The sequence below is a fragment of the Dromiciops gliroides genome, chromosome 1 (genome assembly GCF_019393635.1).
Source record: "Dromiciops gliroides isolate mDroGli1 chromosome 1, mDroGli1.pri, whole genome shotgun sequence".
Classification (NCBI taxonomy): domain Eukaryota; kingdom Metazoa; phylum Chordata; class Mammalia; order Microbiotheria; family Microbiotheriidae; genus Dromiciops; species Dromiciops gliroides.
In genome coordinates, this window is record NC_057861.1 from 591477875 (window position 1) to 591494167 (window position 16293).

Sequence of the window (16293 nt, forward strand, 5' to 3'; positions counted from 1 at the left end):
TTATACAAATAAACTCAGATCCAAATAACTGAAGTAATATTTATTGTTCATGGATAGGGTTTTAAAGCTAATATAATTTTTAAAATGACACTTTTACCAAACTAATCTGATTCTATGTCATTCCAATTAAATTACTAAAAAATTATTTTACCGAGTTAGAAAAAATAATAAAGTTCATTTGGAAGAACAAAAGGTCAGGACAAAGAAACCAGGAAAAAAGATGTAAAGGAAATAGATTCAGCAGTATTATACAGTGAGAGCATTATTGAAGTGCAAAATGGATTTTAATTATTTTAAATTAAAATTTTCTTGTATAAACAAAACCTATGTAGCCAAGAATAGAAGGAAGGCAGAAAATAAGGAAAAACATTTTCATAGACAATCTCTCAGACAGGATGTGATTAGGTTGGAATATTGCTATGGTGTGGGAAATGATGAAATTGGTTGACTTGGAAAAACATGGAAAGACTGGGACTTGTGAAGGAGGATGTTATCCACCTTCAGAGAAACAGATGACGAGTGGAAATTCTTACATATATGTGTGTTTATAGATACCTGTGTGTGTATATATGTATATACATACACACACATATATGTATATATACATATATAAAATCTATCTATCTCCATGCTTTAATTACAGCCGCCTTTAGCATCTGGAGGGGGAAGGGGGAGGAAAACAAAAAGTACGCAGCAGGGGTCAGCTAGGTGGCACAGTGGATAAAGCACCAGCCCTGGATTCAGGGGGATCTGAGTTCAAATCCAGCTTCAGACACTTGACACTTATTAGCTGCATGACCCTGGGCAAGTCACTTAACCCTCACTGCCCCGTGCCCTCCCCCCCCCCCCCAAAAAAAGTACACAGCAGAGAACAAAAGAAAACCAACAAGGACGCAAAGCTGGGCAGATTTGAAAACAATGTATTTATTACATAGGTTTTCTTGAAATGGAGATTTATTGTTTTATATTGAATTCTCTCCTATGTTCTGCTGAGTACATGGCAACTTTTTTTTCTCTTCTCATTTTGCATATAAGTCTAAAATAAATTTAAAAGTAACCCCCCCCCCCAAATAAGTGACTTGACCAGTCACAGGGGTATTAAGTGTGGTCCTGGAATTTGAATTCAAGGCCCTATGTCTCCAAAGGCAGTGTTGTTCCTACTACACTATATTCTTTTTCTACAGAGAGAAAGGCAGCTTTAAGATTTACAAATACTCTCCTCAGTTCTTCAAAGAGGGGCATACTACAAAATTTGGAGAAAATGTCCATGGGTCAGGTGGTATCCTTTATGTGGTTTGCTTCACCTGGTATAATTTTTCTTAGGGGACTGTTGTCTTCCATTATAGGTTTTTCTATTATAATTTATAATTATATAATATTAAATTATAATTGTTTCTATTATAATGTTTTTCATGTGCTTGCTTCCTTTTCAAGGGAAGTATGTATGCCTCATTTAAAAAGATGTCACATAGGGCAGCTAGGTGGCGCAGTGGATAAAGCACTGGCTCTGGATTCAGGAGGACCTGAGTTCAAATCCGACCTCAGACACTTGACACTGAACTAGCTGTGTGATCCTGGGCAAGTCACTTAACCCCAATTGCCTCACCAAAAAAAAGAAAAGAAAAACAAAAAAGATGTCATGCAAAGAGCAATGTCATATGTAAAAGAGGTTGAATTATCTGATAGGGCCTTTCATAAAGGGCTGGGCGTAATTCACAGTTTTTGTTTGGGTTTGAGAAGCTAGAAATAATTATTTCAGTTTTTTTATATTAAAATGTTTATCTTAGGAAGCAAGTGGTTTAAAGTGGAAAGGTGTTTACTTGGATGATTTGGGATAAATTAAAGCTTATTTTCATTATGCTTTGAACTCCCCCCCCTATCAAAAAAAAAAAAAAAACCTCCCCTGACAAGTTAGAAATGGTTTACCACAGATCACTGCACTGAGGAGACTTAATTATTAATCTTGGCAAGGTCTTTCCCAGCTCTAATATTCAATGATTCTGTGAATATAAGGAGTTATCCTAGAATTCAGCCTAGACTTATGTCACAAGAAGTGTTGCCTAGTAACCTTTGATTTGTGAAAAAAGCAAAATACAAGGGAAATTTTACTTTGATTGGTGTTTAACAGTATGGGAATGAAAGTGATAAATTCTGACATATAGGCAGGAGTCAAAGGCCATAGTAGAAATAGATGTGGGTCCTAGAAAGCCGTTGGTCAGTCAAGTACTAAAATAGAAGTGAAGTTTAACTACTATTTATAAAGTAATAAAAATGGAGGGAAGTGGAGAAAATGACTGCCTTTAAAACTTCTCTAAGGGTTACATTCTTCTTTCAGTTCAACCAAACGCCAAAGGGGGATGGGGAGTGCATTTATTCTGTCTCGTCTGTAGAGCACAAGCAATCAAATGACTCACTTTTTAATTGCATGGCACACTTGCAAACCTTAACTCCTGAACTCATGTTAACTAAGAGGAATAATGCCAAAAATGGTGCTTTTGCTAAAAACCGTAAAATTTTATTTTTGATTTTGAAAAGAAATTTTTTTATACATCATTTCCTTTGCAATGTTAAAGAAAACAAGCCTTTAGTTGGTCATGTTTTTTGAATGTTACTAATCAGAAATGCCATGTGCAACAGTTTGAGTGAATAGGTGGGAGCAGAGAACATTGGTGAGTCCCACCCCCAATTTTTTCCCCAGACCAATGCCTAGGAGTAAGTAGGGTAGCAAGTAGCAGCCCCAGTCTACCTAGGGAAAAGGGGCTTAGCAGGGCTCAGTGTTCCCTTCCCTTGTACTTGCTTGCATGCTGTGGGCCACATCAGTATCAGTATCAATCATTGCTGGCACTGGAGAGGAAGCTAGCAATAGGAGTCAATAGGAAGAAGTGTAATTGGTACAAAGTCCTGGCAGTAAAGACCTAGCTAGGTGCTACTGCTGCTGTTACAGTCACCTATTGTTCAACTCTATCAGTAGCAGCAAAGAGAGGGAGTTGCCTGAGTTTTCTTTTAGATTAAAAAACAAAAACATTTTAACAGTCTCATTGGAAAAACGGTGTATCTTTCTTGGGAAACTTGTTCTCCAGGAGTATGTTACAATACAGACAAAGGGGTTTCTGATTTTTCCCATTTTCCATCAAAGATTGAAATAAGGAAGTCCTGAAGCAGTTAATTCACAGATGTGAAAGCACAAGTGTTCTCATTCATTATAAAGCAAGAGGGTTTATCAATAGCAGATGGCATTTTCCAACTAACAAATAATGGTAGAGAGGATGAGAAACCTCACATTGCTAACTGGTTGGGTTTGTTTTTTTACTTTACCTAGGAGGTAGATAGCTAGCTTAGAGCATTTCTTACAACATGGTTCTTGAAGGCTGAGGAGAGTTCTAGAACCGTTTTGTTCCAGAATGTTCAAGAGACCGGTTTGGATTTTGGAAACTGAGGCTCCCATTAGAGCAGGCTCCTGGAAGAAGCCTCTCTGGTGTCAGCAACCATTTGCTGGCTAGATGTTTTCCATTCTCTTCCATCAAAGGCAGTGAGTTGACAGATGTGATTGTTATACGACAGGCAAACTAGCTGCACTGTTCAAAAAGAAGTCAATTCCAGAGTTTCCAGCAATGATGGGCTGAGGTTTTCTATTGGGCTGTCATCTGGCCAGTCATACGAAATCAGCTTCACAAAAAGGAATAGGGGTTAACAAGAGGACATGGTCATTCAACCGGAATAAAGTCCTGATCTCAGGTATATCAGTCTCACAATGGAGTTTTGGTAAAACAAGGTGCCTTCTTTAAATCCCAAAGTCATTAGGGGCAGTTTCCATTTAGTGAGTGGTGGATTTAAGTTTTGAACCACACAATTTGTCACATAAGAAACATTCACAATCTCCTGCCCTATGCTGCTGTGTTGGTTTATGTTATGTGCACACCTTTAAATTTGGGAAGCTCTTCTGTCACAGGATCCCTGTTAGGTCAATTTGTATTTTGGAGCTAAATTGTCACCTTTTCTTTTCCGTTATAAGACTTCTCCAAAGAGACGAGCATACACCATAATCCACCTTAGTTTTGCCCTGGAAAATGGGAATATCTTGCCATGGATGTTTCTTTCAGTCAACTGTTACCTTAGGACCCACATATCAGAACTGTTTCCTTGGTTTCTCCAGATACAAAGAAAAGAACTAAAATCTACCTTTAATTTAGGAGTGAAGATATGTTTCTCCTTTTCAGAAGATTTATCCGATAGGATGTGACCACTGTTCACAGTAATTCAATGCATGCTGCAAGGCCCCAGTAAATGTCAGATTAGAGGTGGGCAGGGGAAGATTTCTTGAGTTTGAAATAGTGATGGATCAGTCTTCTGAAGCTTGTTCCCTTTTCTGGTTTCGAGGTGACTTTTTTCTTTCTGTCTTAAGGTCGAGAAATAAAAGGCTAGAAGAAAAGCCCCTCACAGATTTTTTGGGTGTCCTCTGGGCTGGTCACTGAATGGCCTACTGTTCGGGAATCTGTGTAGATTTCATAGTCATTTCCACCCTATAAACACAGTAAAGACATAAATAGGTTTGACTTATCATTACACATTTAGCATTGTGACTGTTGTTACTTTGGAGCCAAAAATTACCAGAGAAATCAGTCTTAACAGAGGTAGGAGAAACACACTGGTAATTTGTTAATCCTTTAAAAAAAAAAAGCCTTTATTAACCAAGAAACAAAACCTGTATGGTTATTACCTGAACTGGAAAAAGAGAAACCTTTTCTTTGAGCCATGGATCACATGATTATATTTAAAAAGGAAATCATGTTTCTATTGTGCATACTGGTTTAGTTCCTTTCCTTCTATCCACAAAAACTGTGATAGAAATTGTCTTATCTATTCCCTTATTTTGTAGGAAAGGCCCAGAAAGGGAAAGTGGCTTGCTCCCAAGACTAAAGCATTATTATTTACAATTCACCAATGTGTTTAAAAAAAAAAAATACTAAACCAAAGTTTTTTTCTTGGAAAACTGGAGGATGTCACGCCGAAAACTCTGAAAAATGTCAGGTAACTTGTAATACAAGTGACATTTACAGCATTATAAATAAATTTGGTCAGAAGAAAATTGAGGGAGATGCAATAAAAATAAACAGGGAAAAATAATATTTAGGCACATTAGGCATTTTCAAAGGACTGATGAAGTTAAAAATGTATTCTCATATTTATGGTAACAGTCCACTTCCACATTGTTATATCATTTGACTCACAAATTATAGCTAAAACTGAAGCTCTTCACAGATTTAGAGGGGATTCCTAAGATCACTCATCTAATCCCTGATGAATCACCTCAGTAGAGCTCAAGGCAAATAAATTATACAGTGAAGCCTCAGTGGAGCTTTTCCATATAAAATTTAATTAAAAAAAAAATGGCTGCCAATGGTTTAGTTTGGCCTCTATAATGAAAAAGGGTTAAGAATTGAGTTTTATGAATGATCATATTCTTCTAAGCCTGGTAAAGTAGCTGCTGATTTCAGATCCCATTTCTGGATAGCCACCTTTTGAAAAGTTAAATATGAAACAAATTTTCACAGAAATTTTCCCCTAACAAAGTACATGTGGGAATGGGTTAGTAGTGGATAAAAAGCATCTAAAAGAACAAACTGCTGTGCTGTCCATGGAAACTAACATCTGTTAAAGACAAGCTGTTTTTGTAAATAAGTTAGGGGTACTTCTGGAGGAGTTAGTTTAGTGGATTAAAATCCATCATTTTGTCAAGATAATTTTTAAAAAATCATTTTTATTACGAATTAAATCATTAACAAACATTTCATATATGAATCACAAAAAACTGGACTGTAAACCAAATGATGAATTTCTGTTTGAGTTTTTTTCAAAAAGCCTATATGTTGGGGTTTTGTTTTTTTTTTGGGTGGGGTGTCAAGTGTCTGAGGCCACATTTGAACTCAGGTCCTCCCGAATGCAGGGCTGGTGCTTTATCCACTGTGCCACGTAGCTGCCCTCTAATGCCTACATTGAATTTAACAATATTATAGTTTTTTTTAAAAGAATATATTAAATTTCACATAATTGGAACAGAAGTTGGCCTGTTTGTGCCTTTTTCAGAACTTCTTTTCCAAATAACTTCTTATGTAGAAAGATTGTACATATATCATCTTACAGTTGTCCTTGGAGTAAAGACATACTGACAGCTTGTTTTCACCAGTTAAAGTGCCATAGACCATGAATGAAATTTTAGGACTTGGGCATTTGCACTGACCAGTTAGGCAGAGAAGGACTAAGAGAAGAGGAGAGCTCTGGTCATGTTTTCCTGCTATGAAAAACCACCATTTGTATATTATGTACTTACACAGATACAGTATTTTAATATATGTGAAAAGCAGGGTAGTTTTACAGAGGTTCTATGGTATATTCCAGGAGCCTATGTGTGTATGTATGTGTAGATGGGAGTTGTGGGGTCATGTTTTAACTCACACACACAACTGGGTACTTAATACTGGTCAAAGAAAATCTGTGACATGGTGGGGCCAAAATACCCCTAAAAAACATCTGTTGGGTGCCAGTGTTTGCCAGTGCCTCTGCCATGTTCTCAGGGCTTAAATGCAGGATCTGTATTACAAAACAACTGAACCTCAATGGCTCTTAGCTTTCCTTCTCAAGTAGGGGACTTGACATTTTTTGTCTTTGGGTTTTCCTTCCTGAGGTGGGCATGGTTCAAGGCCTGAGGAGGATGGGTAAGATGGACAGTTTCCAAAAGAATGAAGCCTGGAGCTATAAAGAGAACAGGTCTCTAACCTGGGATCTGCCTGCCCATTAGCTGTGGCTCCCCTACGTTGGCAGAAGTTGGGTGAAGACACATTTTGGTAAAACAACAAAAGTCACAAATGTAAAATACGCCTTCAAAGAAATGATGAAATGAACTATGTCAGAGGACACTTGGGAAGATCTTTATGAACTCATGCAATGAAAAATGAATAAAACTAGAACATTTCACTCAGTGATAACAACATAAAGACTTCAAAATTCTGATCAGTGTAATGATAAACCTTGAGTCCAAAAGAATGAAGATGAAACATCACCTCCCAATGGAGAAGGGATGAACTTAAGATGTAGAAAGAAAATAGTTTTAGATATGGCTAATGTGGGAATATTTTTTGCTAGACTAAACAGATATGTATAAAAGGGATCTGTTTTTATTGTTTTGTTTTAAAATTAGCTCTGTGTGGGGGGGTGATAGTAGGGACAGATTTAACTTAGAAATATTTGCCTCTTAGAAAATTTTTAAAAAGAATGGCCAATAAGGAGAGGATGAAGAGAAGAGGTTATATTACCTTACTGTGAATCTGATATGTTTGGGCTTGAAATAATCTATCAGTGAAGTCAGTCTATTAATATTTCTCTTTTTTTGGGGGGAGGGGGCAGGGCAATGATGGTTAAGTGACTTGTCCAGGGTCACACAGCTAGTATGTCAAGTGTCTGAGGCTGGATTTGAACTCAGGTCCTCCTGAATCCAGGGTCGGTGCTTTATTCACTGAACCACCTAGCTGCCCATGCCTATTAATATATATATATTTTTGTTAAGTGAGGCAATTGGGGTTAAGTGACTTGCCCAGGGTCACAAAGCTAGTAAGTGTTAAGTGTCTGAGGTCGGATTTGAACTCAGGTACTCCTGACTCCAGGGCCGGTGCTCTATCTACTGCCCCACCTAGCTTCCCCCATGCCTATTAATATTTAAAAAGTCTAGAGTAATTAGCACCTGAGGATAGGGAGAACTCAACACTTGCCATTTGGTAGGGGTTGGAGGTACTGAGGAGATGGGTTCTTGGATTTTGTTTTTCTTCCAACATTTGCATATGTTCTTAATAATTTGAGTAGTAGAGTTCCATTATAATGATGATTATAATGAAAGATGAACTTTACATCCCTGTGTTCATGGGGAAGATGATGGTATAGAATGTCAATTATAAAGGAACTCAGACACCATCTAGTTCAACAGCCTCAATTTTTAGAGGAAGAAATGGATCCCAGAAGAGTAAATGACTTGCCTGAGGTCATTCATTCAATATGACTATCAAAGACAGGTTGTTTAGTGTAGAACTAGGAAGAAGTCACAGATCTTTTGATTCCTATTTCAGCTCTCTATTGTGTCATACTAGCTCTCATTTAGTCCACGGTATTGAAAAATATTTGTATCTTTTGTGCAACAGATGGTATAGAAGTACATAGATAATTGGTGATAACTAAGAGTTGGCTGGCTGATTTCAATGAACCTATTATAGGGAAGTTGAACAATTCATGCTTTCCCCTCTTCACTGCAAAAGACCCTACAGTGAACTCAGAAAAAGTCTGCTGCTCACTAAATTGGAAGAGCTGACGCATATGCAACAGAGGGGTATTGATATTAATTCCCTGGAGGCTGTTGAATACCTATTCACCTTACAGTTGTCATGGTACAGTGGAATTACAGTTCTTGGAAACTGCACCAAATCTGGGGAGCTGTTTACTTACTTGCAAGTTTTAACTTTTCAATCATCCACAATATGATTTTTGTCTCGTTAGATTTGTTTTCACATAGTAAATATGACTTTCAGTAAAGTCTGTCCACAGTAACCTTTGAATAATCCTTCTTCTGAACCCACAATAAAATTTTTAGACCTGGAACAAGAAGATGGGAAGAAGTCCTACCTCTGCCATAGTGCACTCATTTATAAAACGTGGATTGTACCATCCCTTGACTAACTCATAGAGCTGTTATATGAGGATCAGACAAGATAAATGTGGAATGGGCTTTGTCAATTATCATACAAATGTAAAGTATTCCTACAGTATCATCCCCTAACTCACTACTATACACCTCTAAGGTCTGTAGTTGGCCATGTGCAGATTACTTTGTTTCTCAAGGCCTTTTCCTCAGATGTAAATGAGGGCGGTGGATTAGTAAATCACTAAGGTCTTTTCTTCTAAATCCTATGATTCTATGTGCTTTTATTGAACAAAGTCCCCATCCAAGGCCAAAGGGCAATTTAGTGGTAGAAATAAGGTTTGGATTCATAAGTAGCTAAATTAGCCATTGGCTCATGGACAGGGCTTAAATAGTTATTTTGTGTAAAGTACCAAGAGATTCTTGGATTGGATATGAATCAGCAAGGCTCAAATTTCAGGTAAGACCTTGCAAAATAATCTTTATTACTTTCTTTTTTTGGGGGGGGCGGTGCAGGGGCGCTCGCAGGGCAATGAGGGTTAAGTGACTTGCCCAAGGTCACACAGCTAGTAAGTGTCAAGTGTCTGAGGTCAAATTTGAACTCAAGTCCTCCTGAATCCAGGGCCAGTGCTTTATCCACTGTGCCACCTAGCTGCCCCTATTACTCTATTTCTTTTTTCCTCTTTTTAAAAAAAAAATTTCTGACAGCAAGGTGGGGAAAGAACACTGGATCTGAGTCAGAATATCTGGGTTCTACCGTCACTGCTACTTATTATGCATGACGACTTAGGCAAGTACCACCAAGTGTGGGGGGAAGCAGGTGAAAGAGAGGCATCCTAAGACTGATTCACTCATTGATTCAACAAACATTTACTAAACACCTACAATGAGCTAGACACTCCATGCTCATTATTGGAGTTAACAATGAGTTTTAAAAATGACAATCCTTGGCCTCGATGAACTTGCGTTTCTTGGGGGCAATACAGCATGTACACAAATAGCATAATAATACAAAGTTGGGCATGATGGCTACCAAAGAGAGAACCCTACAAAATACTCTTGGAAACTACAGGGGAGAGAGAACACGTCCAGCTGAGGGGGCACAGGAAATGCTTCACAGTGGAGAAGGTAGTACCTGAAAGGAGCCTTGAAAAAAAGAACTCTGAAAGATGAAGATGCAATGTCAAGGGATCTTGAGGAAGGAATACCCAGTGGACTCCCTGTGGAAAGTTTATAGTAGGACATGAATGGGAGTCACATAGGATGAAAAGAAATGGATGTCTTTATGTGACCTGAATGAGATCACAGACCAACTGAAGATCTTAGAATTTAGGAGAGCTTTTTGGAATGATAAAAACCACCTATGTCCCTTGAAAAGTCTTTCCAAGGAAGTCTGAACTGGTTAATTTTGATGCATTTCTCTATAGCAAAACCCCCCCCCAAACATTAAAAAACCAGTTCATTGACCTTATAACAATACTCAAAAGTAGAAGGTTCAACCAAATGTTTGTTATTGATGATGACTATTACTCCTACTAAAGAATATTTTTAAAAGTAAACGCTGAAGGGGCAGCTAGGTGGCGCAGTGGATAGAGCATTGGCCCTGAAATCAGGAGGACCTGAGTTCAAATCCAGCCTCAGACACTTACTAGCTATGTGACCCTAGGCAAGTCATTTAACCCCAATTGCTCCCCCCCCCCACACGTACGTGTAAAAGCTGATCCAAAAATCAGTCTCCTTTACCTTCTGCTATTGCCTCAGTTTACTTACACATATTGCTTTGGACTTCTCTGAGCCTCAGTTTCTTCATTCATAGAATGAAGGGTTGGGCTTGATGGATGACCTTATAGGGACCCTTGTAGCTCTAATTCTATGATATTATGTTCTCATATGAGGTGGAGAAAAATTAATGAGCTCTGTTTTGTTTATGTTCTGTCTGGGATACTAGGGGGACATCCAGGTGGAAATGTCCTAAGGGCAGTAGGAGAAGTAGGTTTAGATTAGAGGACAGGACAGACTAGAGAGCTAAATATGGGAGTTATTTGCCTAAAGATGGCAGTTAAAGCCACAGGTGCAAATGACATTGCCATAGGACCTCTAGAGTTCGGAGAAAAAAGAAGAGGGCCAAGACCAGAGGCTTGTGGAATGTCCACATTATGTGGTTATGTAGAAATAATAAGCCTGTTAATGAGACAAGGAGAGAGGTGAATCAGTAGCATAGGGTTTGGATTCAGAAGTTGCTAAATTAGTCACTGGCTCATGGACTTAAATAGTTATTATTATTGGTCTCTAAAACCATTGAAGAAGAGGGTATCCAGTAGGAGGGGGTAGTTGACAGTGTAAAAGGATTGGAAAAAAACCCAACCACCTGGATTTGGTTATTAGAAGGTTCCTGATAACCTTGAAGAAAAGCAGTCAGTAAACAAGCATTTATTGAGTTAATTTTATGTACCAGGCACCATGCTAAGGTGCTGAAGATACTAAGGAAAAAGGGGCAGCTAGGTGGTGCAGTGGATAAAGCACCAGCGCTGGATTCAGGAGGACCTGAGTTCAAATGTGGCCTCAGACACTTGACATTTAGTAGCTGTGTGACCCTGGGCAAGTCACTTAACCCTCATTGTCCCACAAACAAAAACAAAACAAAACAAAGTAAGGAAAAAAGTCATTTCCCTCAAGGAGCTCACATTCTAATGGAAACAACAAGCAAATAAGATTGAATGCAATGGGTCAAGGAGAGAGTGGGTATTAAAGAAGTGGAGGCATTAGGTATTGGCACTGTTATGGAAAATTACAGAACTGAAGGTAGGATGGAAGAGAAATGATAAGGAATGGCTTTTTTTTTTTTTTAAACTATGAATGAGAAATCCTCAACATGTTTGTTGGCTAGATGCAAAGATACCATGAGAATGAGGGAATGACTTTTTGGAACAAGGTGCTAAAGAGGCATGAGGAAATGGTTATCAAAAGCTGAAGGATTAATTTTGGTGAATAGCTGGAACTTCTCTTCTATGACCAGTGGGAAGGAGAAATTAATGCTGACAAAGACGGCTTACACAAAGGAAACAGGAGCTGAGAACACTCATGTTGGAAGTGGGAATCTAAGTCATTCAGTTGGGGGGGGAGAGTGGGACAAGTAATTTGCAATCACTGTAAGGAGTGAGATAAGGAACCCAAAGACAGATCCTGATTGCTGCCTGAATGTAGGATAAGGGTTTGCAAACTGAGGTATGGTACTTAGGTAGGAAGGAATGCATAGAAAGTGGTAATGACCCCAACATCTGAAGTTGATTTTTGTTGGTCTCGAGAATTAGATTCCATTTTGTAAAGTGGAATAAACAAATGAGATCCTTTCAGATAACTAACTGAAGGCCACCTTTCTACCAAAGTAAGCTTTTGTAGTCTTAACAACAAGTTCCTCCTTTCTTCAATATGAAAGAAAATGACATTTAGTAGGCAGGTATGAGTAAGCTTCTTAGAGTTACTTTGCATCTGAATAGAATATAATTATACTTCCTAGTTGTTTTTGAAAAAAAAAATAGCATGAAATCAGATAGTGACAGTTTGCAATGGATTTTTAAAATGGAACCTATTAAATGAATATTATCCTGAAAATGATTTCAATAACTAGATACCGTAGTTATATATGAATTTTTTTGCTTGCCTGTCATAAAGAATACAAAATCCACAATTTTATCTATATGAAAATACATCATTCACGAGGATGAAAAGAGCAAAACTCTTCTCATTTAACCTCACCGGAGGGTGCTCTATAACATGCTATCAAATATTATTTCTTGAACTAGAGTCAAGAGCTCAAGAGGCTTCTGTTACCAACTATATGGCTTTGGGCAAATCACTTGAAGCAATCAAGCACTTTATGTATGAGTGCTTAATTCATGCAAAGTACTGTGTTTGATGCTAGGGATCAAGAAGTGTAAAATGTGGTCTCTGCTTCTAAGGAGCTTATAATCTATTCAGGAAGGCAGGGCCTTTACATAAAAAGATAATGAACAATGTAAGTCATGAGAAGTGCCAAGTTTGAAATGTAGATATTATGTGCTATAGAGGGAGATCCCAGCTGGCTGGGCTGGTCAGGAAAGGCTTCTCAAAGATAGGCTTTGAACTTATCCTCTCAGGGAGGGTTAACACCATCTTCTTCCCCACACCTTCACCCCAAATCTCTCATTCATACTCTGCAACCCCCAATTCATACTATGGTATACGAGGCAGTAAGGTTCCTTAAGTAGATGACCTAAGTCCTGGGTTCAAAGGCCTAAATCTGCCACTAACTAGCTATGTGATATCGGGCAAGTTACTTTACCTCTAAGGACCTCAGTTTCCTCATCTATCAAATGAGGGAGTTGAACTAGATCAAAGCTTCTTAAACTGTGGGTAACAATGTGGGGACGACAAAAAATCTGGCAACAGTAAAAGATTATGTATATCTATTTTATATATCTATATATGGGGGGGTCCCATAAAAATTTCCCAGGCACAAAGGGGTCGAGATTAGAAAAAGTTTTAGAAACCCTGGACCAGATAATATTTCACATCTTTTCCAAGTCTATCATACACAAAATCTCGCTCGAAGGATGAGGTTTTCAACATATAAGTTGGCTGATTTTTTCAGTGACTTATATTACCAATGACAGAACACTTCATTAATTTTCTCACTTTTAAGACAGATGACACTAAATGGCTACAAACACAGACTTGAAGGTAACGCATGCTGCCAAACCACATTCCATTAATATACTTTTTTCCTTCTCATATTTCATGCTATTTGCCTCAATGTCAAAGAAAAAAAATCAATTACTATTATGACAGTCTGGAGGATAATAGCTTATGAAAATGATTTTATTATATGTTGTCAGAATAAATGATCTTATTAAGATCTCGGCCATATAGCAGGCTAGCCTGCTTAGCAAGGGATATTCCCAAGCAAGTTAAGTTTCAAAATGCCAATCCATTCTCTGTCAGTAGAGGGCATTGTTCATGGGTTGCCTGCCTAGCCAGATAATCCTATTGATACTGGTTTGGTTGTGAATAAGAACATTTTTGAATAATTTTCTATACCAGACATGTAGGTTCCTTAGGTGGACTGGGTTCTCCCCTCCCCTCTCTCCATAAAAATCTTGGCCATTTTCTTTTCTTTTTTTTTTTGAGCGGGGCAATGGGGGTTAAATGACTTGCCCAGGGTCACACAGCTATTAGGTGTCAAGTGTCTGAGGCCAGATTTGAACTCAGGTCCTCCTGAATCCAAGGCTGGTGCTTCATCCACTGCGCCACCTAGGTGCCCCCTATCTTGGCTATTTTCAATCACCTCTATGCTACCTTTGGTTCATGGGCCATGCATACACACTAAGAACAAAAAGAAAATAGATGCCAACTCCTCTAATTGAGGTTCTTCACTTTCTTGCCAATATATGACTCAGGTCATGTCTAACTTTTAAGGAAGGATTTCACAAAATAGCTTATGCAAATGGAAGCGAAGTATAGTAAAAAGAGTAGTGCATTTGGAGTCACAGGGCTTGAGTTCAAATCTCACTTCTGCTACTCATTACCTTGTACAATTTGGGGCAAGATACTTGACCACTCTGAGTCTCAGTTGTCTTATAAAATGAAGAGGTTGGACTACATGGTTTCTAAAGTCCCTTTTTGCCCTAAGTCCCATGCAGTTTAAAAAAGTTAAAGTCTAATTCCTTGCCACCACGTAAAGAACAGCTATAAATATTTTTATACATGTGGGTCCCTCTCCCCCCTCCATGATCTCCTTGGGAAAAAGACCCAAAAGTGGTATTGCTGGGTCAAAGGGCATGCACAGCTTTATAGCCTTTTGGGCATAATTCCAAATTGCTCTCCAGAATGGACGGATCAGTTCACAGCTCCACCAACAATGCATTAGTGTTAGTTGAGGGGATGCCCATTAATTGGGGAATGGCTGGACAAGTTGTGGTATATGAATGCAATGGAATGCTGTTGTGCTGTAGGAAACGATGAGCAGGAGGAGTTCAGAGAAGCCTGGAGGGTCTTGCGTGGGCTGATGGTGAGTGAGATGAGCAGAACTAGAGGAACATTGTACACAGTATCATCAACATTGTATGTTGATCTACTGTGGTGGACTATATTCTTCTCACCAATGCAATGGTGCAGAAGAGTTCCAGGGAACTCATGATGGAGGAGGATCTCCAAATCCAGTAAAGAAAAAAAAAAAGAACTGTGGAGTATGGATGCTGAATGAACCATACTATTTCTTTTGTTTTTGGTGCTGTTGTTTTTCTCTTTTGAGGTTTTTTGTCATTGCTCTGATTTTTCTTTTATAACATGACTAATACAGAAATATGTTTAATGTTATTATGTGTATGTGGGTATATATATATATATATATATATATATATATATATATATATATATATATATATATAGCCTATATCAGATTACCTGCTGTCTAGAGGAGGGGGGAGAGGGAGAAAAGTCTGAAATTGGAAAGCTTGTATAAACAAAAGTTGGGAACTATCTTTACATGTAACGGGAAAAAAATTATCATAAAAAAAAAGTTAAAGTCTAAAAAGTACAAATACAGATAAGATACATTTTTTAAAACATGCAAGCCAGATCTGGCTAAGAGCAGATTTTCAAGTACTGGAATTGAAACAACGTGCAGCAACTAAAAGAGGGTAACATTTAAAACCTCAAACTGAAGTAGATCTAAGTGGGCTTTGATTCTTCTTACATTTCTTAGCTAAAAGAGAAAACCTCACCTGTGCTTCCTTTACCTAGTCTCTTGTGGCCAAAGCTATAAGTTTTTCTTTCTTTCTTTCTTTCTTTCTTTCTTTTTTTTTTTTTTTACGGGGCAATGAGGGTTAAGTGGCTTGTCCAGGGTCACACAGCTAGTGTCAAGTGTCTGAGGCCGTATTTGAACTGAGGTCCTCCTGAATCCAGGGCCAGTGCTTTATTCACTGCGCCACCTAGCTGCCCCCAGAGCTATAAGTTTCTAGGAAAATGCTTAGGAATGTGTATGACTGACACCATCCCTAAACATGGCTACAAACTAGAGGGAATGATCAAGAACTCAGCACTGCTCTGATGTGGCTAAAGCCCATTTGTTAATTTTTTTTTTCCTATTTAGAGTAGAATGTTAAGAATAAAAGAAATGTAAAAGTACTTTTAATACTTACTGGCATGGTTTTGTCCCCAAAGAAATAAATTGTCTTATAGCCATCATTTTCAACAAGTTTCAGACAGTACCTCTTATCCCATCCATTAGGAAATACATCCAAGCTTATCTGTCCTCCTGCATAAGAGACAGACGAAAGGTGAAAAAGGGTTACTGACAGGTAATCTTTAAACAACATATAATTTACTCTTTTAGAGTACTTGAAGTGCCAGACTTGATTTCCCAATATTCTCCTTTGCCATTTTCACTCTGATGAATATGTTTTAATGTTTTGATTTCAAACCCCGATTTTCACAAATCTTTCACTTGCTTGGCATTTACTTGGGTCTTGATGAGGTAGGTCGGGTCAACTCAGAATGAAATGCATTTGCATTGAAATGCTGTCAAGCAAGTAGACAGCAAATGAAGTATATTTATAACAAATGTGGTAAGAATG

At 38.2% G+C, this 16293-nt stretch overlaps 1 protein-coding gene across 1 annotated transcript in view; it reads right to left on the reverse strand.

The window, feature by feature from the left end:
• Positions 1 to 900: 900 nt before the first annotated feature.
• The window catches only part of PMM2 (phosphomannomutase 2), a 34967-nt gene continuing 19574 nt past the window's right edge, over positions 901 to 16293 (reverse strand). Inside the window, exons 7-8 of the mRNA XM_043975143.1 lie at positions 15859 to 15974; positions 901 to 4520 (exon numbers count right to left, since the gene is read on the reverse strand). Of these exons, the coding sequence (XP_043831078.1) occupies positions 4419 to 4520; positions 15859 to 15974 (218 nt within the window). The 3' untranslated portion in view covers positions 901 to 4418. The remainder of the gene's footprint in view (positions 4521 to 15858; positions 15975 to 16293) is intronic.